The 20,620-nt window shown below is 38.9% G+C and overlaps 1 protein-coding gene and 1 non-coding gene across 2 annotated transcripts; one reads left to right on the forward strand and one right to left on the reverse strand.

The window, feature by feature from the left end:
* The first annotated feature begins 403 nt into the window (after nucleotides 1-403).
* LOC136281870 (uncharacterized) lies at nucleotides 404-1,201 on the forward strand. Its single transcript, XM_066168909.1, has one exon. It carries the CDS (start codon nucleotides 404-406, stop codon nucleotides 1,199-1,201), a length of 798 nt encoding a protein of 265 aa, XP_066025006.1.
* A 2,093-nt stretch (nucleotides 1,202-3,294) lies between these two features.
* LOC131779867 (uncharacterized) lies at nucleotides 3,295-17,021 on the reverse strand. Its single transcript, XR_010717899.1, has 14 exons — nucleotides 16,840-17,021; nucleotides 15,872-16,213; nucleotides 12,860-13,123; nucleotides 11,801-11,919; nucleotides 10,960-11,024; nucleotides 10,555-10,697; nucleotides 8,826-8,858; nucleotides 8,149-8,178; nucleotides 7,624-7,653; nucleotides 7,435-7,464; nucleotides 6,496-6,624; nucleotides 5,172-5,190; nucleotides 4,435-4,474; nucleotides 3,295-3,949 (listed from the first exon to the last, which is right to left on the reverse strand). It is a non-coding gene; the product is annotated as an uncharacterized protein (transcript).
* Between the last annotated feature and the right edge of the window lie 3,599 nt (nucleotides 17,022-20,620).

The following is a 20,620-nucleotide window of genomic DNA, read 5'->3' on the forward strand; positions in this document are numbered from 1 at the left end:
TGATCTGTTTATTGATCGTGACCCTTATTACTACACGCGCAGGGTCAAAGAGGCAATTCACATAAGACTTCACCCTGACAACATCAACAAGGATAGTGGAATAGAAATTCCAGAAACGTGGATGCCCACGATCAAAAAATCAACAACAGGAGAGCCGTGCGACAGCGGACCGCCGCGGGAGCAAATCACTGAGTGAAACATCATGGATCGAAATGCGCCAATCAGAGCTGTTAAAAAACAACTAATCACAGTTGAGCATCATGCTTTATAATATCACGCATGACCAGTAGACCTCATCGCTGAAGAAGACTAGCAGTATGCAGTCGAAACGTCGCAATCTACTTCACACGTGACTACATCGTGAGACAAACGGAAAACTTGACTTTTATTGTTATTCACCACGATGAATAACCACAGCCTTTTTTACGAAATAATCCGGATATATGGGCGCACAGCCCTAAGGTTGATTCGTCGACATGAGCGTTGTTCGAGCAAGCTCGCACGCTACACCAACCATCTCACCTTCCTAACGAGGTACATCAAGAACCGCGTTGTTCCTAAAGATCTACGAGTTCGACCGCCAGGGGAACGGATCAGACTGACACAGAAGGCCACGGGAGATGCAAAGAAGGAAACAGAATCTACAGCACAGAGCATAACATTCACTCTCTCGACAAACGACGCCAACAGGATACTAGAACAGATTGAGACCAACACCCAACGAGTCTTCAACACCACCAAAGACAGACATAAGCAGAAGTTTGAGAAACTTATACGAGAAAAACAGGCGGCTGTGTCACCGATTGATACAAAACTAACTGGGTTATTAATTTATTTCCTTAATTTGTCCCTTAACGATGCCGATATAACCCTGCTTAAGAAAGAACTCAACTTCGCCGTAACTCCTGCGAATATTCCTGACACAGAGATCATCGCCAAGGTCGAAACAGCCGTAAGACAACTCGACGCCGAACAAGCAGATACTGTGAGAAGAGCTGTTAACGGTATCCTTCAACGAGCGGAACTACCAGAGCCTAACATCACGAAGGAGATGCGAGATGCACTTAAAAGCCTGAAAGAAGACCAGTCCATCATGGTTCTCCCAGCAGAATGGATACTGACACCTACCGAGCTAAGATGTCTACGCTTATTGAGAACGGACCGTACCAGCTCCTCAACAAAGATCCGACAGACTGTCTGACCCGCAAATTCTCGGAAAAACAACCAATCACAGCAGAGCATCATACTTTATAAGACCACGCATGACCAGTCGACTTCATGGCCTGAAGAACACTAGCAGCATGCAGTCGAAACGTCGCGATCTACATCACACGTGATTACATCGTGCGACAAACGGAAAACTTAGTTTTTATTAATTACCAATTGTTGGTAATCAATCGTAGGATGGACGCGGAAGTACCCAAGATGACCATTTGTGTAAAGTGTTCATGAAATTTAAAGCATAGCGCGTGCTAAGTGAAAAGCCGAAGTCATCAGACTTGCATTCCCTCATTCCTCATTTCCTCTAATCTATACACATCACATCATAAATTTTTTTTATATATATGGAGACTTTCTTTGCTCACTTTGACTTTGGAGCCTAAGACTGATAATTCGTCAAAAGTGCAGTTAAATTTAGCGAGCACAAACATTTCCCACTTTCGTCATCTCGATTAGGTCGCTAAAAGCCGGTTGGGCAACACACCAACCACCAATAAAATGCAAATTAAAAATTACGTAATATAATGAATACAGTACGGAATAAAAAATTAGTCAATTTTACACGCTCTTATTAAGCTAATGAACTATGTTAAATCTTAAAATCGACAAGAGACGAAATATCAAGCGTATCAGGGAGGGGCTGATTCCAATCTCTTGGATTGGTTAAAAAGAAAATTTGAATACGTCTTTCTTACAGTGAGATTCGAGAAGCTTTAGCCTATGGCTGCTCCAAGTCAAGGTCTCATTACTAAAATTTAAAAAAGCGCTAATCTTTCTGTCAACTAAACCATGGAAAATCTTTTTACATGGAAATCAAGCGAGATATTTTCCTCCTTCCGATAAGGGTGCAAAGTTCTAATTTTTCCAGCATGGACGTGACGCTTGACGAGCAGTCATAATCGTTCGGGCAAAAACGGGTTGATGCTCTTTGCACTCCCCCTAGTCAGACAATGTCGCATTCAAATTGTGGGTCCCAAGCAACGGACGCGTACTCGAGCTTAGGCTGGACCGGGGTAACATATAGCGTCTCTTCGATGCTCTCCGTGGGGAACCAGAAATTTCTCCTAACCAAGTCTAACATTCTGTTGGCGAATGATGTATATGTTACTTCCATCTAAGTTAATTATCTATTTTAACTCTTAAGTACGGATGGGAATTTAAAATTTTGCCACAGAAGTAAAATTTTGCGAGTTGTGGTTACATATGATACCGTCGAAACTGGAAAAAATCGAAGAATCCAAGTTTTCTCCCGTTATCCCGGCATCTAGTTCAGATACATTCGCATTCAGAGTCAATCTTCGGCTGCAGCGAAGAAAGCAAGTCACATTTTATGGCTTGAAATACACTTCCGCTACAGGTACCAGACATTCTATCTTTCGTAAATATGGAGTAGCCCGAAGGAAAGATTTCACTATCCTAAATGTCTGGAGTAAGCCACGATTAACGTCATGGGTGATCAGATCTTGATCAAAAAACTGAGATCTAATACTGTGACAATTTAAAAGGCAGAAATTTAGCGCTGAGCGCAATGAAGAGTTAACCTTGCACCATTGTAAGCGAACAGTATCAGTGCCCACGTAGATGACATTGTTCCATAACGAAAAATAGATAAAGAACGGGTTTGATACCGGCGGTTAGTTATACGAACCGCTATAGAAGACAAAGCATCAGGACCAAGGTGAGGATAAACGTCCCCTCAAATTAATTTAGCGGTGGACGAGCTCTGAAATGTTGCTGAGCTATTTGAATGATACGATATACGGCCTTTCAACCATCTGGTTTTCTTCCTTTTCAACGCAAACACTGGCGTTTTGTTCGACGCAAAGAAAGCATGGGGGAAGCTTGATAGAAAGCGTATCCGGCTTGTGCGATGCAATCAGTGCGGGTGTTTCCAGAGGGAGCTTGATTGAAGAATGCAAATGAATCCAAGGGATCAAACATGCGGACGAAAAAGAGCGAGTGTGGATTTCAGAAAGGAAAAAATTGCCTGGAAAATTACCTTAAGTTAAATGTAGGCCTGAATGTTCACGTAAACGGTGAAAATAAGTTAAATTAATAAATTTTATTCTTGTATTTATCACACATTCACCTACTATCAGATCAATTTAACCTTTTTTGTGATGATAATTAATGATTAATTCTTCAATTAATTTATTTTCTGATTCATCATATACTCACTTTAATTAACAAAATACGTTACAGTAATAATTCATAGTTAAAGAGTTTTATAGCAACTGAAGTTCATAATACCACCAAAAGGACTCAGTTAGGGCGCCCAATGTAAACGAAGTACACTTTTACTGCTACGTCGACATGAACAGCTATGAAAATGACATTGATCCGAAGGGTATAGACCCAGAGTTAAATCTATCTGGTTGGGCATACTTCTGACGAAAATCGGAACTTTCGGAAATTCGAACTATCAAGTTCTAGAACTCAAACCACATAGTGTAATTAGGATATATGCATGTTTTTACCGGTTACTCAAAACAGAAAGACATGAACTTCTATATTTAGGCGAACATCAGCAACATGAAGGTGAATTAAATGTATTCACAGTTCTAGGTCTACATAAATGGGCGGAGTTTTTTTATGTGCCATATTACATATCCTCTCTAACTAACTTGCACTCAGTTAGCGCTAAAAGTTGGTCTACGCTTTCTTACACTAAAACGTCGTCAATATTTGCCTACAAACTGTTATCGTGTTTCTTCATATTGACGTTAGCCTACAAGAAAAGCAAAAAAAAAAACGTGATATAATAATAATAATAATAATAATAATAATATTAATATTATTAGAGTGAGTTTCTCCATGGAATGAAATGGCACTTGACATAATAATGAGAAAGTAAAGCAGGAAACGCCCATCGTCTTTGATCTTAGAATAATGTGATACCATAACTCAAAGAGAGGTGTAAAGAATTATTACAACAAATTTACGTTCTCGTTTTGCATCAATTTTTTAAGGGGTGCCTTCAAGTTTAGAGATTGTCAATTAGTTGTTGGGAGTCTTTTGTCAACACTGGAACATGATCTGGTGGCCAAAGGACATCTTATAATATCAACATCTTTAGCTAACAGCATCACACAAAACAAACTGAGGGAAATATAATAAAAACACTATCTATTATTCAAAAATCGACGAGTTTTCTTTCATCTTGGTAGACATTGAAAATATTTGCACATACCAGACAACAGCGACCTTAATTACCTGGAGATCAATGTGGTTTTTTCGGTGATTATGCTGCTGACTGTTAAGAGACGAATAAAAACATACATGGTAAAGATACGCAATTCGGGATTTCTGTTGCTAACAAAAATGATTGTCAAAAAAAGTCGTACATTTTCTACTAATTAAGTATGCGATGCCAAATTACTATGGACAATAGTGTACTATCCAAACTCTAGTGGGGACTGGTTCATGAGGTAAGTTCAAAATAATAACTCAAACTAAAGGGCGACCTACAGATACGAGTGAGGAACAAACCGAGTAAAATGATTTGAAAAATAAAAAGTTGAGACCAACACTGGGCTTCTTTCGCCATTACAAAATTTAGCATTCCTAGGAGTTTTTAGTTTTCTTTGTTTAAGCTTTGATGTCAAGGAATGAATTTTATGAGACAGTGACGAAATAATGCTCACTGGTAAAATGAAATGGAAGAAATTGCGGGAAGTAGATCTTAATAAATTCATGCGTTCGCGCGGCTTGAACCAATCTTTCCAAGACGCGTGTCAGGCGCTATAACCAACTAACCTACGAAGACACAAGTTGGGAACAAATGTAATTTTAGTAGGCCTTAAATTTTCACAGATAAAAAATATTGTTCCTCCACTTATTCGTTCTTTCTTTTTTCCACAAAAAAGCACAAACGCGTTGATTATCTTGAGAGTAGTATAGCTTACTATAATAAAGACCTTACATTAAGTTAAAACTAAATTTCTACTAACCTTTTTTGTTTTAATGAGCCTGTAAATAAGATAAAGCAACATACGCTCAACTCTCTCGTAGGCGGACACCCTCGGGAATTGGAAAAAGTATCTTTCAGTAGAGGTGTCTGCCTAACGAGAATTACTCCCATAAGCAGGCACTAAAGAAAAACAGGGTGGATGTCCGCTTACGGGAGAGTTGATTAGCAGGTGTTAATTACATGTTTTATTGGGTAGCCAAAAATAGAAATTGAAATTCTTTACTGATTTCGATGTTAAAACTCAAAAGATTTAAAATTGAAAAGAGATATACCGTAAAACTCTTATATATTTCACAAAAATTTAAACGGGGCTTATTGCTACCGTCCATACATGTGGATACATTAAAATTAAAAAAACGGAGAGTCTTGAAAAAAAGAAATAATTTCTCTCGCGCAGGAAACCGAAAATATCTGATCACGGCGGTCAAACGGTGGCTAGTAAAACGGCTTTTATATCGAGAACCCAAGTGCGACGTAGATTTTTGCAGGTTACATGGAAAGTTCGAAGTCTCTAAGGCCAAGACTTAGATACGTTGTGGTTTCAGACTTCCTCTAGTACTTTGTGCTAGTTCACACCGTCATACCTTTTTTTTGTACTTAGCACGGCGGTGTGATGAATTCGCCCAAAAGCTTGGCCGTGCTGCAGTAGTTATTGTTTGTCGTGTTCACGGTGGAGTTACTGGTAAACACCGAGAAAATTAGCGAAAAAAGGAAGAAGCAGAACCACACAAGATATTTTTGACGATAAGAGATCTATGTTTATCGCGGATAGAAGACTAAGAAGAACTGCAGGGATAGAGAGAGAGATTCTGTCCTATTCCTTCCGTCCCAAAACGAAGCGTCCGCGCTTAAAACAATTGGGATCTTTCACAATCAAGCTGGAACAAGATAACAAGATTAAAACTTTCTCCAGATCCTTCTTTCGCTTGTCTTACGTATTGGAATAGTTGCAAATTTAACCTTTTCTTCCTCACTTTACGATAGTTACGCGTTTGGAAGTCTGCCATAGCATTTTCAGACTCTTGCGGATGCACAGTGTTTGACTGCTGTATTGAATGTCTAGACTCCTTCCACAATGACGCAATTGGCAGAAATATTTCAGTGCCGAGAGCGCGACCCAAAAATATTTTTTATCGCAGTCTCCAGAGCAGATTTTGCCACTGGTCGGTAAATAGAAAGCAGGGTGGACTTTCCCTTTCGACTTTAATTTTTGAGTAATTTTCCAGTACTTTCTTACGATTGTCTTTACTGACCAATAGGAATTACGGCAGAAGTAAAAGAGAAAATTAGATCAGGCATCTCACCTTGCCTATTCTTCCCTCTCCAAATGACAAACACTAACACAATGATAATCACCAAAAGTAGAAATATTGTCGTCGAGTAAATGACGTGAAGCATAGTTTGCTTTTTCCGATCGCCACTTTGATCTGCACCTTGAGAAAAACCAACACGTGTGTAAACATACATAGCTAGCCGTACGTACCATTACATGGCCACAATAATACAACGCCTTATAGAGGCCCTTATCCTACGTATATTCAGAAGGGTGATGGAGTAACCCAGAATCTTTCTGTTAAAATATTTATCTCTTTTCTCAAAGATTGGTCTTTTGAGTGAATTTCAACTTTATCTTGGACCGGTGCGAATTTTTAATCTCATCCAAGAGAATCTCTTGAACACCAGAAAAAGTATTTTTTGGCCAAACTTTATCACTCCTGTTCACTTCTTTCCACTCTAAATGCCAAAGAAAAAACTCTAATTGTCATGACACTCGTGGATGAATATTCAACGTCATACATAACAACAAATATTCACATAGCAGTTCTAGACTAATCTATGTGTGGGCGATATCGTGTCACATTTAAACAAACTCACCTAAACGTGGAAAGAAAGAAAAATTCATAAGGTTTGCATTCCTGATTTAACTCTAAAGCTCAGTTAGCTCAAAGGTTGAACTTCTCAAGAACAATTACACTCCTGGGTTTGCTTTGATATTTAATTTTCTTTATCAGACCCAGTTTTCCTAGATCGCCTGCAAAAACACTGGACATAGACTGTTGCCTTCACACCATACCATACCTTGATACTAAGAAAAATAACAGTTCTTAACTTTTTCGTTACTTCGCTGAGCGTATCGCAGGCTTTAGTTAAAGGTAGGGGGGACCGATCGAACTAATCAGCATATAGCTAAAATCATTATTGCAAAGTTAAAGATTTTGAAAATAAAGGAATCTTCCTCTCACCTGATGCCCTACTGGTTGTTGAGGAAACAGCTAGAAAGGAGTAATTAATGGTTAGGCATTAAACATTAATTAAACGACACAAAAAATACGAGATTATTTAAAAACACTTTCGGTAAAGTTGTGTCAAGTAAAATCGAAAAACGACGATTTTAACAACTAAAATTTTAATTGATTTGAATTGCTTCTCACCTGTGACCGTTATGTTTGGAAAGGGATTAGCTGGAAAAGAACAAGCAATCATTAGAGAAATTTGCATGGTAAAAAGGCAACAACATACTAACTAACGACGATTTTAACAACTAAAATTCTAATTTTTTAATTTCAACAAGGTTGCTCCTCACCTGTGACCGTAATGTTTGTAACGAGAAAAAGAGAAAGCAGTCATTCACAAAATAAGAATTTCTAGAAGAAACAATAGCTTTGGCAAGAAGCAAACAGCTGTGGTAAGGGTAGTTTTGTCTAAGAAAAGATAACAAAAGAAACGAGTTTGTCTCGCATTTTAATAGTACCCTTTGCTAAGGGTACAGATGGAAACACTCATTGAATATACGTGTATTTAGGCAAGTATTGGTAGGTCAAAATTAAGGTTACGAGCATGAGAAATAGCGATTTATAATAAAGATATTGATAAATACCATAATTTCTGTTGTAAGCACGCCATTTCTAACAGTTTAAAAGTTATTTAATTTCAAAATAAAAAAAGTTCTCTCTCACCTGTGGACGTAACGTTTGTGAAGGGGGCAGCTAGAAAAAGATTGAGGAATCACTAAACATATTCGCAAGGCACAAAGGATAACGCATTATTTAATTACGAGATTAGTATTTCTTGAAATAATTATAACTTCAGCATAAAGTAAACAATTTTGGTAAAGGTAGTTTAACTTAGAAAACAGAAAACAATTAACGAGTTTGTCTTGTACATTTGCAGCACTTACCTAATCAAGTATTGGCATGTTAAATAAATAGAAATAACAGAAGGTCTCTTGGGCGAATACTTGTTTTAATTTTTTCTATGTCGAAAGTTGAAGTAGCTCTTCTGCAACCTCAGCGAACGTGCAAGTGATCTCTGAATTAAGTCTGATAAATATGTAAGTAACTGATATCTGCATCGTAAGCAGGACCTCACATGCGCAGTTATGGATTCGAATTGTTGATAATGTTCCTCTTGAGTGGCGAAGCCAAACATCGATAGATATTATTACCAATGAAAGATAAAAAAAATTTGAATTCATGCGCAGTGTGTGAAAGTAACACTAAAAACTTACTCGGCAATAAAGAACAAAATTATTTGCAAACCCTTTTCGAAAAAGGTATGTCAAGAAAAATAGAAAATCGACGGTTATAATCACTGAGTTAATTGATTAGAAAATAGATGGGATTTTGTCTCTCACCTGTGGCTGTGAAGTTTGTAAAGGGAACCGAAGCTGCAAAAGAGTAAGCAATGATTAGACATATTTGTATGAAACCCAATAAAATATTGAACTACGAGATTATAATTTCTTGAAATAGTAATAAAAAAAGCTCCGCAGAGGCAAATTGCTTAAGGCACTTGCAGCTTAGAAAACAGAATAAAAATTTTGTCTCGCATCTTCACGCTACTCTCTTTACCGCGGGTAGATAAAGGAAAAGAATTGAATATACACGAATTGGCATTTTAGAGAGAAAGTAACGCACATGAAAAATTATGATTTATCTTAGAATATGAGAATTTCTCTTGTTGCGAAACAAGATATATTCACCGCTTGCAGTAAAAGTATCATTGATATCATTACATAGGAGGCTACCAATTTCGTCATGGTAATAATCATGATAACTTTTCAACATTTTTTTCAAAGAACATCACCAAGATTGAACTCAATTTTTCTTTGGAAGAATAGTTTTCGCACGACACCTTGTTAAATTTATTGTTCCAGAGGTCAGAGTAGCTCTAATGTAACCTCAGTGACTATGCAAGTGAATTTCAGTCAGACATAAATGTGGGTCACTGATAACTACATTAACTCAGCCTTGGCCGGTCCCAAGCCTGGATGGAGGAGGGTTGGGCAAGAGGCTGAAAACTACGACATAGATATCCTTGAAATAGGTGAAGCCTGATGGGGAAGAACAGGGAAAGGGAAACTAATTTTAGGCCACATCATACTCTATTTGGGCAGAGAAGATGACTGGCACACGAAAGCAGTCGCCATGATCATAAGTAGGAAAGTAGAAAAACACTCATTGAATGCCAGCAAACATGACCAAGATTGCATAATGCTCGCTACAACTCAAAGTACACCAAACTGAAAGCGAGGTATAGAAAAAGAAGATCCCCTACTATGAACACTGTGACCTGAACGACAGAAAAAGAGAAGACAACACAGGCAGAGACCCGGGATCGGGGTACACGGTGTAAGAACAATGAATGACAATGGGGAAGGATTGGATGACTTTTATGAAGAGATCAAACCTAGAAGTAGCAGGCGCCCTTTTTCACCGCAAGAACAATCACACGTTTACATGGCCATCGCCATTTTCTTGGTCAAACTGCTTAAGACCAGAATGCAACTAGAAAGCTGATGTCAGTATCAGCAAAAGTCCAACGACGGATTTAGCAACAATGAAGTGTTAGTGAAATACCAGAAGAGAAACGCCATCTTGTTAGTGGAAGGAGCACTTTGATAGCCCCCTGAATAGATGTGAACCATTGGAAATAGATGAAATCCCTGTGGAAGACGAATACTTGGACATATTGGCCAAACCACTTACCCTAGTAGAGACACATAGAGGCACGAAGAGGAGAGATCTTAACTAAGCTAATATACGCGCTTTAAAATTGTAAACAGAAAATCATATGTGCTTTTGTTTTATTATAATTAAAGTTTTCGTGATAATAACGTCTCACAAGCGAGCAAGCCGAGCATGCAAAAGATATTATCAACACTCAAAGAAAATATGTGCATCCATGCGAGTAATATAAAAAAACATCCTTTATACACTTGAATATGTGTAACCCATTTAGCTTGAAAAAACCCCTAGTTTTGACAATAGGTCATCTACAAACAGTACAGGGTTATGAAGTAAGTTTGTAATTTCCCACAAACGGCAAAATACAATCTAGTTGTCAGGTAGCACAGGCCTTACTTGGATTCAAATCAAGTTCACGGCTCACTGTGAATGACCCAAGACTTCCATCTTTGATTTCATCTTCCAGTGGTTTCAAAGGATCAAGAACAGATCTTTCAAACTTGAGCTCTACTTTAGCAACAACACTACCAGAGCTATACCTAGGAAAAAACTCACTGTTCAAAGTTTTTTGCATAACAGCAAATGGTTAATACTTATTGATCTTGTCCATGAACGTCACTCTACTGAATATTAATTTTTCAAAAACTAAACATGATGGATACCTAAAAATGTTTGAATACATGTCGATCACCTCTATACTGTAACTAAATCCTGAAATAACAGCAGAGGACCATTTCCTTTTATCAAAACATTTTTTCTCAAATGCCTACACTGAGCACTCCTATGAATCTTGACACTTACCTTAAATCAACAAGACCCACTGTGTACAGTTGTTTTCCAGGATTTTTTGTGTAGACAGAAGAAATCTCAAACAATTAAAAACAACAGCTATATTAAATGCTAAAAATGCTAAAACGTACAATTTAAATGTTCACTCAGTGTGAGAAAGCCTTGATCTCATCTGCTCATATGAGTATATAGTTTTAGGCTCACAGCACTTCTCCAATTAGATGGGTAAAATTTACAAACTTCTATGGCTATTGGGATCTGATCTCTGAATGTCATCAGACATGAATAGAGCTGGACAGGAGAAAAATCAAATCACAAAACTCTAAGATTCATTCCACGTGACCCTGGTTTGGAAGTAATGAAAGTGTATAAGTATCCTATTGTGGCAGTTAAAAACAGTATCTCTTCTCATGTTTTACTTAACTATCAAATGTAAGAAACCAAAAATTGAAATCCAAGTATCTAAATTTAATTTTAAGTTAGATGTACTTTGCCTTAAAAGAAGAGCATCAAGTCTACTAGTTCCCACAGGTTTGTCAGCTAATTTATTACAATTCAAAAGTCTGCTTTACTTGTAACTCAAACATCCTTGTAACTCAGTCAAGGAAAACTCTTTACTGAATGCTGAATGAAGAGCAGAGCTATGAAAAGAAATTTTTTTCAATCATTACTACAAAGATTAATGCCGCCATCTTAAATGGATAAAAGGGATGCTAATAAGTCAGCCAGTAGTGGAAGAGAGGAATTACAAGGCATTTTATACTCAAACATCAATAATTTGCAAATCACCACTCTAAGGTGAACAGATTAGATAAAAGGAGGTTTCTACTTAATAAGGCAACAGGATACTTACTTCTGATAAAAACTTTGACTCCAATATTTTGAACTCAATTGACTCTCAGTTATTTAAGGCTGAAGTCCAAACTTCACTCAGTAATGTTATTCCAATGCTCCTATTTAAACAATCATTACCTAAAGTGTGATGAACAAAAATTAGCATGCATTAATAGATATTATTAGTTAAATGTTGTTGACCATTGCTGATATTGAACATATTGCATAGCCACCCCTGGCAATAAAGTGAAAAAAAAACTATGGCATGTTTTGGAAACAGGTGAAATTGCTGTTTTTTATTGAACTTCACGCTTTGACCTCTTGACATATATAAAAACAATCGGATATTCAGTTTGCCCTAATTGAGATGGGTTAAACTGCAACTTAACATTGACTTCATGCAAAGGCAAGAGTAAAGGAAAAATATTGTGCCTGGTAAACTTGCCTGTCTCAGTAACATACAGCATGCAAATCAGTTTATCATTATTACTAATCAAAAAGAAAGTAGTTTCTCAAATTGTGACCGGCTGGTTGCCAATTTAAGCCACTGAAAATGGACTGTTGGCAACAAGACTTTCAATACCAGTTGCCACTTTTATTCATTTATTTTTTTTTTTTTGCTTTAACCATTTTATACCCTCAACTGGTGATTTTTTTATGAGTTGAAGAATGTTCTGAAGGGAACATTTTTCAGACCCTACTTGTTTGGTCACCAAATTGTTAAAATTAGCCATTTAAAAAAAGCTTATCGACTGATAATTCACACCCACATAACAAAGCTAGCTTTGATCTCTGTTAAAGTAAATGCATAAATACTAAAAAAAAAAAAAAAAAAACTGTTTCACAGAGACAGACACCTCTATGCTTGGCACTTAGAGACAATCTAACAAAAATATAGTATTGACATCTCAACAGGAGAGAAAGTAAATACTTTTTCTCTATATTGTGCTAATTCCATGCCACTGTGCCATTTTGCAGTTCAACATGAATCATAACACCATTGTGTCTGTTTAAAATCAAAGTATAAACAATTTACAAATGCATTGCCGTAATCAGATAAACAAGACATACTACTTACATCTTATGCCAACAATACTGACACTAGTAGCATTATCTCCAAATCCATTACTAGCTGTACATCTATATGATCCTACATCCTCCAACCTCACGTCAAACAAATCAAGCTGGTAACCTGTCACATAAAACCTATCCACAGGAATGCCATCTTTTGTCCAAGAAATATTGGGAAGAGGGTTACCAGTTGCATTACAGATCAAAGTATGGTTTTCTCTGATGGCAAGTAAAGGCTTTAGCTCTGGTGGGTCAGTAATTTCTGGAGGAACTGTGAAATAACAATTAAAGATAAATACATTGTATCTAGATTTTGCGATATCATCACAGTTATTGCATAATACTATATATTAATTAAAATTACAATTTCCCCTCAAAGGAATTACAAATGTTAAAATAATATTGTTAAATAACAGGGAATCAATGATTATAACAACTAAGATAGCCCTTAAATGAATCACTATATCAGTTACTTGAGTGAGACACTCTAACTTGCAGTGTTTCTCTCTACCAAAGAGAGTGTATTGGTACCAGAAAACTCTCCCAGGAAACCTTAAGACCGGGGGTGATCCTATAATATCGATTACCACCCTCTCCACCCTATACCAAATGATTTTCCTGCTATGTCCTTGTCATGAAAGAATAAAAGTTCAGAAGCTCTTAATAACCACCATCCTGAATTCAGTTTGCCATTGATTTTTGTTCTCTTGCTATTGATTTTGCAGAGCAAAAGATAAACTCATTCTAGATAAAAACTCTGGGGAAGCAATATCATAAAAATTATGGAAGTGAGGGCCAAATCAGAGGCTTTCAAACAGGTAGTAATTTGACTGTTTGATTTAATCAAAGGTCACCAAATCAATAGCTCTCAAACGATTCCAGCTAAGTTCAAAGTTTCTTATTAGTAATGTAAAAGAAGGAAAAAAGGAAAAGTTTGCTTTGGTGAACATATAATCTCAGTGGAGACCTATCATAGAACCATGTTTAAATTAAAAAAAGTCAGCCTCTGTAAAATTTTTCTGTTCTCACATGTCTGAAGTGTTACTGACGACATCAATCTATGCACATTTTTACCACTATCTTGTCTTAAATGAGCCAAATTCAATATTGCAATGGTATCAATCAAGTCACTTGTTTATTGCTCGGTTATCAAAATGCTATGAGATGTTTTGTAATTGGACACCTTAGTCAAATCTCATAAATTCTACAATGTTGACACATAAGATTGGTGGTGATTACACTTGTATCACCAACTCAAGTTGACAGTTATCAACAGTGGACCATTCCAGGTAGATTTTGACACATCCTTTTACTAAATAATATACTCATGAAAGGTATGTTCAAGACTAGAAACTAGCTAGGTAACTATAGTATCACAGGGAAAACAAAATCTAACAAGTGTATACACATGTACTGTAAATGCATTGCATGACTCTTGTTACTGCTACATGTTTCCACTCTTGAATTGTGAAATGAAATGCTCTAATATTTAAATACAGGGCATCAATTGCGACTAATACAGGTGCCAATGCCACTAAAGTTTCACTTTGGCAACGAAATTCTGAAAATTAGCTGCCACATTGGGGAGTAGAATGCTTCATCATAATCTTACCTAGAGATATAGTGAATTAAAAAGATTTGTACAGATAAATCCACAGCAAATTTCCTTGTTAAGTTTGTTACCAAAACGCAGCACATTCATCTCAATCGATAAGTTAGCCCACATGTGGCTTTGGCTGTTCTCTCAAGACATAAAATGTTTAAAAGAGGTCATTTTCTCAACAAAATCTTTGACATCTTCCTGGACGTAGCTCGTTTTACCTTTAAAGCACTCAGAACACTATTTCTTAACAGTAACAGAATCCAGAGGTCCCTCTCTTGTAAAGGAATATAACTTTTATGTACAGATCTTTTGCAAGTGCCTGTATGTTTTATTGAATATTGTAAAAAAAAAAAAAGCTGTCCTTCCTAAAATGCCCCTATGTTTGTCTTCTGTCAATTTCCATATAATGCATGTGAGAATTTTTTTTTCACTTTTTGCTCTAGAAGGGCAGATAACAACCTCCTGGTTAAGCTTTAGTCAAAAGGGAGAGAGAGAGCCCTAAAAAATGACAAGAATGGCCAGAGCATAAATTATCTCCATATTGAATCTTGATTACCTCAAAAACGAGACCAAAATAATTTATGAATAGAGGGGTAAGTTTCTAGAGTAACTGTGTTGCTGCATTAGCAACAACAACAACAACAACAACAAGCTTTATTACCAAATTGAGAAGTTAAACTTAATTTACACATATAATATATTTATACAAAAAAGGTAACATTTACTCAGAATAACTGAAAAGCTTATCTAGCCGAGTAAAAGGTGATGCATTGGTCGACTATCGGTCTATATATCGGTCGCCTATCGGTTGACTGTCGGTCGACTGTCGGTCGACTATCGGTCGACTGTCGACCGATAGTCGGTCGATTGCCGACCGATAGTCGACCGATAGTCGACCGATATATCGGTCGATTGTCAGCCTATATGTCAACCGAGGCCACCTATAGTACACATGATCCAAGAAGTCTTTATCTGCGTGAATTGCTGCACTACGAACATTTTTTACGCACCTGAGTGATATTGATAACACAGAACACATTTACATATAACCCAAGCGAAAGCTGAATTATTAATCTTTGTCAAAGAAACAAGTTAAAGCAGCAGAAAACTAAAAGGTAACTTAACGACCAATTCATAAGAATTCCAGCATTGCTTGGACTAAATAAAAGGATGGCTCTATTGATCGCCGCTAAAATGCAACAAGAAACTCGAGGCACTAAAAGTGCAACTGTGCTTAATCGAAAGACGTACGGTGTAGTGATAATTTGAGTTTCTGTGTGCATTATGACATTTCTCTACCGGAAATTTAAACCTTGTAGTTTCCAATAAAAAACCTCGCATTTCACGCAAACTGAGATATGGCTGTTGATATAAGACAAAGTGTATCAAAGCAACTCATGAAACAGCTTCACTTACCGACCACATTAATAGAAACTGCGTGTGTCTCTACCATTTTGGCACTAGAATCCAGCAAAATGATAGAGTAGGTGTATTCCTCATTTCTCTCCACATTCTTCAGTGTTAGTGTTGCTTCAAGCGAGGCATCGAATTTACTTGTGTTTCTCGGGTCGAACGCATTCCCATCCTTGCTAGATGATATTTGTTCAATTGTTTCACCAGGTTTCTGTCTGAAAAACTGAACGAAATACTGTCTAGGTGCATCAGAATACCGCCACTCAAGTCTGACTCGGTGGCTGTTTACTCCAAGCACCACAGTAGTAGGATTGGAAGGTTTCTGGCTGATTCTGAATGCGGACTCTGAAGAAGGAAAACAGAAAACATTATATTAAACATCAACACATCAGACGTAACTTCAATAACTTCTAATTTCGTGTGCATGAATATTTAAGGATGTTTTTAGACATGTGGAATTATTTTAATAGTTTTATCTCTAATTGCGAACAAAACTAGAATCTCTATAATCGTAACTCGATGAACATTACCTGTAGGCGCAAGAATTTGGATTATCATTTTTTGTTAGTGTTGGTGTTTCATAGTTTCGTGTTAGGTGTTTATTTTCTCGTCTTCCATTAGTGTCCTTTGTCAGTTACCAGTTTTGTACTTGTTATATTTATTTGCATATCGTATATATATTGGTTGCGCGTAATTTATTTGGTTAGTTGTCTAGTTTGCGAAAATTGTCGTTACATACCTAGCTCTGGGTTTCATGTTTTCGTCTTTGGTTTGGTCACATTCGTCTTGTAAGTATCCTTGTTTATTTCGCTTTGTCGTTTTCCAGTACTTTCACTCATACGATGTAAGTTACTTTATGCTCATTCGCGTGATTGTAATTTTGTCATTTTCAGTTACCGTATTCAACAATGTGTCAAGTTTGTTCTAGTAAAGTTTGAGATACGAGTGATTAGCGTTTACGGCTATATTACCTGACTTCTGAATTCTGGAACAGAATAGAAGTGTGACTAGAACCATTCGAAAAACACAATTAAGAGAAAGACCCATTATCCTTTCACAAGCCCAAATTGGTCGAGATAATTTTTTTCCGCATTCTATAAAAGAAACATTCATGGAGTGTCTGATATGACTTGACTCCCAGGATCCTTCTCTTTCTTTCCCAATGAAAATACCGCTGTTACAGTTGGTAACATGTCTCCAAAAATATGGGAGACTCGATTGAAGGGGCTCGTGAGTAAAATATTTTTGTCAATACTAACACGAAGGGTAAAGCGAAATTAACCTACACAAATAATTTTTTTTTACGCTTGATCGGCATATTTAATCACGCACTTTGTAACATTATTTTCGTTGTATAATTTCCTCGCTGACACGGTCTGAACCTAAAGATTAAAGATTTTAAGAAGGAGGCTGTACACCAAATGGGCGACCCTAAAAGCTGGAACGCTGGAACGGTGGAACGGCGGGCTGGCGGGCTGGCGGGCTGGCGGGCTGGCGGGCTGGCGGGCTGGCGGGCTGGCGGGCTGGCGGGCTGGCGGGCTGGCGGGCTGGCGGGCTGGCGGGCTGGCGGGCTGGCGGGCTGGCGGGCTGGCGGGCTGGCGGGCTGGCGGGCTGGCGGGCTGGCGGGCTGGCGGGCTGGCGGGCTGGCGGGCTGGCGGGCTGGCGGGCTGGCGGGCTGGCGGGCTAGCGGGCTGGCTGGCTGGCGTGCTGGCGGGCTGGCGGGCTGGCGGGCTGGCGGGCTGGCGGGCTGGCGGGCTGGCGGGCTGGCGGGCTGGCGGGCTGGCGGGCTGGCGGGCTGGCGGGCTGGCGGGCTAGCGGGCTGGCGGGCTGGCGGGCTGGCGGGCTGGCGGGCTGGCGGGCTGGCGGGCTGGCGGGCTGGCGGGCTGGGGGGCTGGCGGGCTGACGGGCTGGCGGGCTGGCGGGCTGGCGGGCTGGCGGGCTGGCGGGCTGGCGGGCTGGCGGGCTGGCGGGCTGGCGGGCTGGCGGGCTGGCGGGCTGGCGGGCTGGCGGGCTGGCGGGCTGGCGGGCTGGCGGGCTGGCGGGCTGGCGGGCTGACGGGCTGGCGGGCTGGCGGGCTGGCGGGAAATGACCCCAAATCCTAAAGCACGGAAAGGCACTTTATCAGCTTGTTTCCTGATCAATTTTTTCGGAGAAGTTCTGACCTTACCGAGTCTAGCCGAATCGTTCAGGTTTGAAGACATTCATGATAAGTTATCTGATGTAGATGATGATACTGATGCAAAACAGAGAGATTTCATTGGAGTTACAATGAGAAACTAGAACGGAAAGTAAACCTGGATCTTTCTTTCATATTGTTGAAAGGAAAACCAGGTTTGAGGCTTTCCAAAGTGTTTTATTCCACACAGTCGATCAAAGATTTCCGCAGCAACAGCTATCGAATGAGTCGAAGCTTTCGATTAAGTTGAAAAAGAAGGAAGGAAGGTAGCAACTGGCAACTGAGACCTCGGCAAAAGTTGAATAAGGAAGAAAACTTGATAAGAGCTATAGAAAAATTACTGCAAGCTGGGACTGAAGCACGTTGTCGGCCAGTGTATTGAATGCCAGAGGGACCAATTTGAACAATCGGCCAGAAAAGCGGGTTTAGTGCTAAGAACGGCGGTTCCTTTAACGTAAAGAAGACTCAAGCAAGGAGACCTAGATGTGTGTAAGCAGCTGAATTTTCGGCTTGCACCACAAGAAGAACAACAGCTGGGAAATGTAACTAAACCGAAACAGTCATGCTTCATCTTTGACTGTAAAAGTTGGAAATTTAGGTCGGACGACATGCAGTCTGGAATTCCTGCTGAGGACCTGCAGCCAGCCAACCAGCCAATTGCATATATTCTCCGAAGGAATCGATTTGTTTATTGGACAACCCTCTACTATAGCCACTAATTTGAAGAAGACATACTCAAGTCTATACCACCTGCTGACATTATGAAAAGTCTTGAGAGAATATTTTATACGCATAGTCTCCCACGGTCGCTAATAACAGATAATGGGCCACAATTCACGTCCGAGGAATTTGAAAATATTTAAAAATTAAGCTGCTTACAGCAATGAACCTCCACAACTTTGAGGCCCCAAGTCAATGAGGAAGTTGAACGCCAAAACAGAAGCTAACTAAAAATGTTAAACATTGTGCACGCAGAAAAGGAGAACGTAGGTGTCAGGGGCCAGAAATCGTCACCAAACAACCATTCAAACAGTTTAACCTGGAGCTATTCTTGAATGATCTGAGCTTGCATCCCTTTTCAGTATCTTATATATTTGAAGATCCTGATGAAGTCTACTGTAGAGAAAGCTCATGTAACCAAGTTCTCGACGAACATGTCTCCATCAGTAAATACAAAAAGCGCAATACACCTGGGTCGAAGTAGATAAAAACAGAAATTCAGGAAGCCATGCGAAAGATGGCACCCGGGAAATAAGGCGAAAAGAATCGAAGAGAAATACAAGGCAATAGTTTTAGGAAAGACCATAGAGGACGGGGCAGAAGAACACATTGATCACATTGGGCGTAAAAGCCGATAACAAGATAAAGGTTGGGAGCCATATCGCTCAAATATGCCGCATAGTTGGTTAACAGACTAGCGAAGTAAATGGGATGAAGATGTTTTCTTTTCACGCTCGTAAGAGACTTTATGAAGCATTTATTATGCCACACTTCAATTACTTCTCAGAGTCTTGGCACTTTTGCAGTGAGCGAGCAACAGAAAGAACTTGAAAAACTAACTTGAGAAATTAAACAAGTAATCTCTATCTCTCGGTTTGCTTGGCGTGGTCACAGCTCTTCATACCAGACCTTGTTAGGCGAAGGCGGACAAAAAAACTCCGCAAGTCAAAGACTATTCAAGTACCCTTTGCAAAACAGTTAATTGGATTAGTAATGAAGATTAGAACGAAGTCCCTGGAAGTCTGTTAGGTTTGAATGACTGGAGAAAATCGAGCTACAATCTCAGAGGTATAAATATTCTTACTTTACCGAAAGTAAATGGCACCACATATGAACAACGCTCCTGACGTTATAAGGCAGCGCAATTATGGAACACGTTACCACTCAATCTGCGAGCAGTCACTAGCTACAAGTATTTTGAAACCATAATTAGTCAAATCGACCTCTCCCGCCTGTACGTATTTAATTTGTGAGCTTGCTTGTAAACTAGCTATTTAGCTAAGAGTGAACTCACGTTAATAACCTGTATGTATGTATGTCTGTCAAGATGAAGATATTCCAAAAAGCATACAGGACTGATTGTCATTAATACAGACCTCGACCAAATTCGTCGAAAAAGTAAAATTCCCTTAAACCGAAACACTTTGAGCAGTAAGGAATAAACAGCCACAAATCATCTCAAATGCATGCTGCATGTGACATGATCAGTCATACATCTCCGATTTCAGTGAAGTTGAGTCGTCTAATTCAGAGCTCAAGATTGAGAGCAATGGGCTGAATAACTGGACGGACTCTGACTTAGTACTGAAGAGTATAAAGAATGATTAAAAGGCTTTCACGCCTCTGAATCAAACTGCCTCACTATCATCCGTAATGGAAGGTCCGTTTCAGAATGGAGTTATGTTAATGGAGGTAAAAATCCAGGGGATGATGCATCAAACGGAATAAAGCTAAGCAAGACAAACAGGATTCAATAGATTTCCATAAAACAAAAGGCATTCCAACTGTTTAAGACAAGGGTTACAGACCTCCAATTACCAGTTCTATAGCTAACATTTCGAGCGAACATCTTTTCA

Source organism: Pocillopora verrucosa, chromosome 6, assembly GCF_036669915.1.
Source record: "Pocillopora verrucosa isolate sample1 chromosome 6, ASM3666991v2, whole genome shotgun sequence".
NCBI classification, from domain to species: domain Eukaryota; kingdom Metazoa; phylum Cnidaria; class Anthozoa; order Scleractinia; family Pocilloporidae; genus Pocillopora; species Pocillopora verrucosa.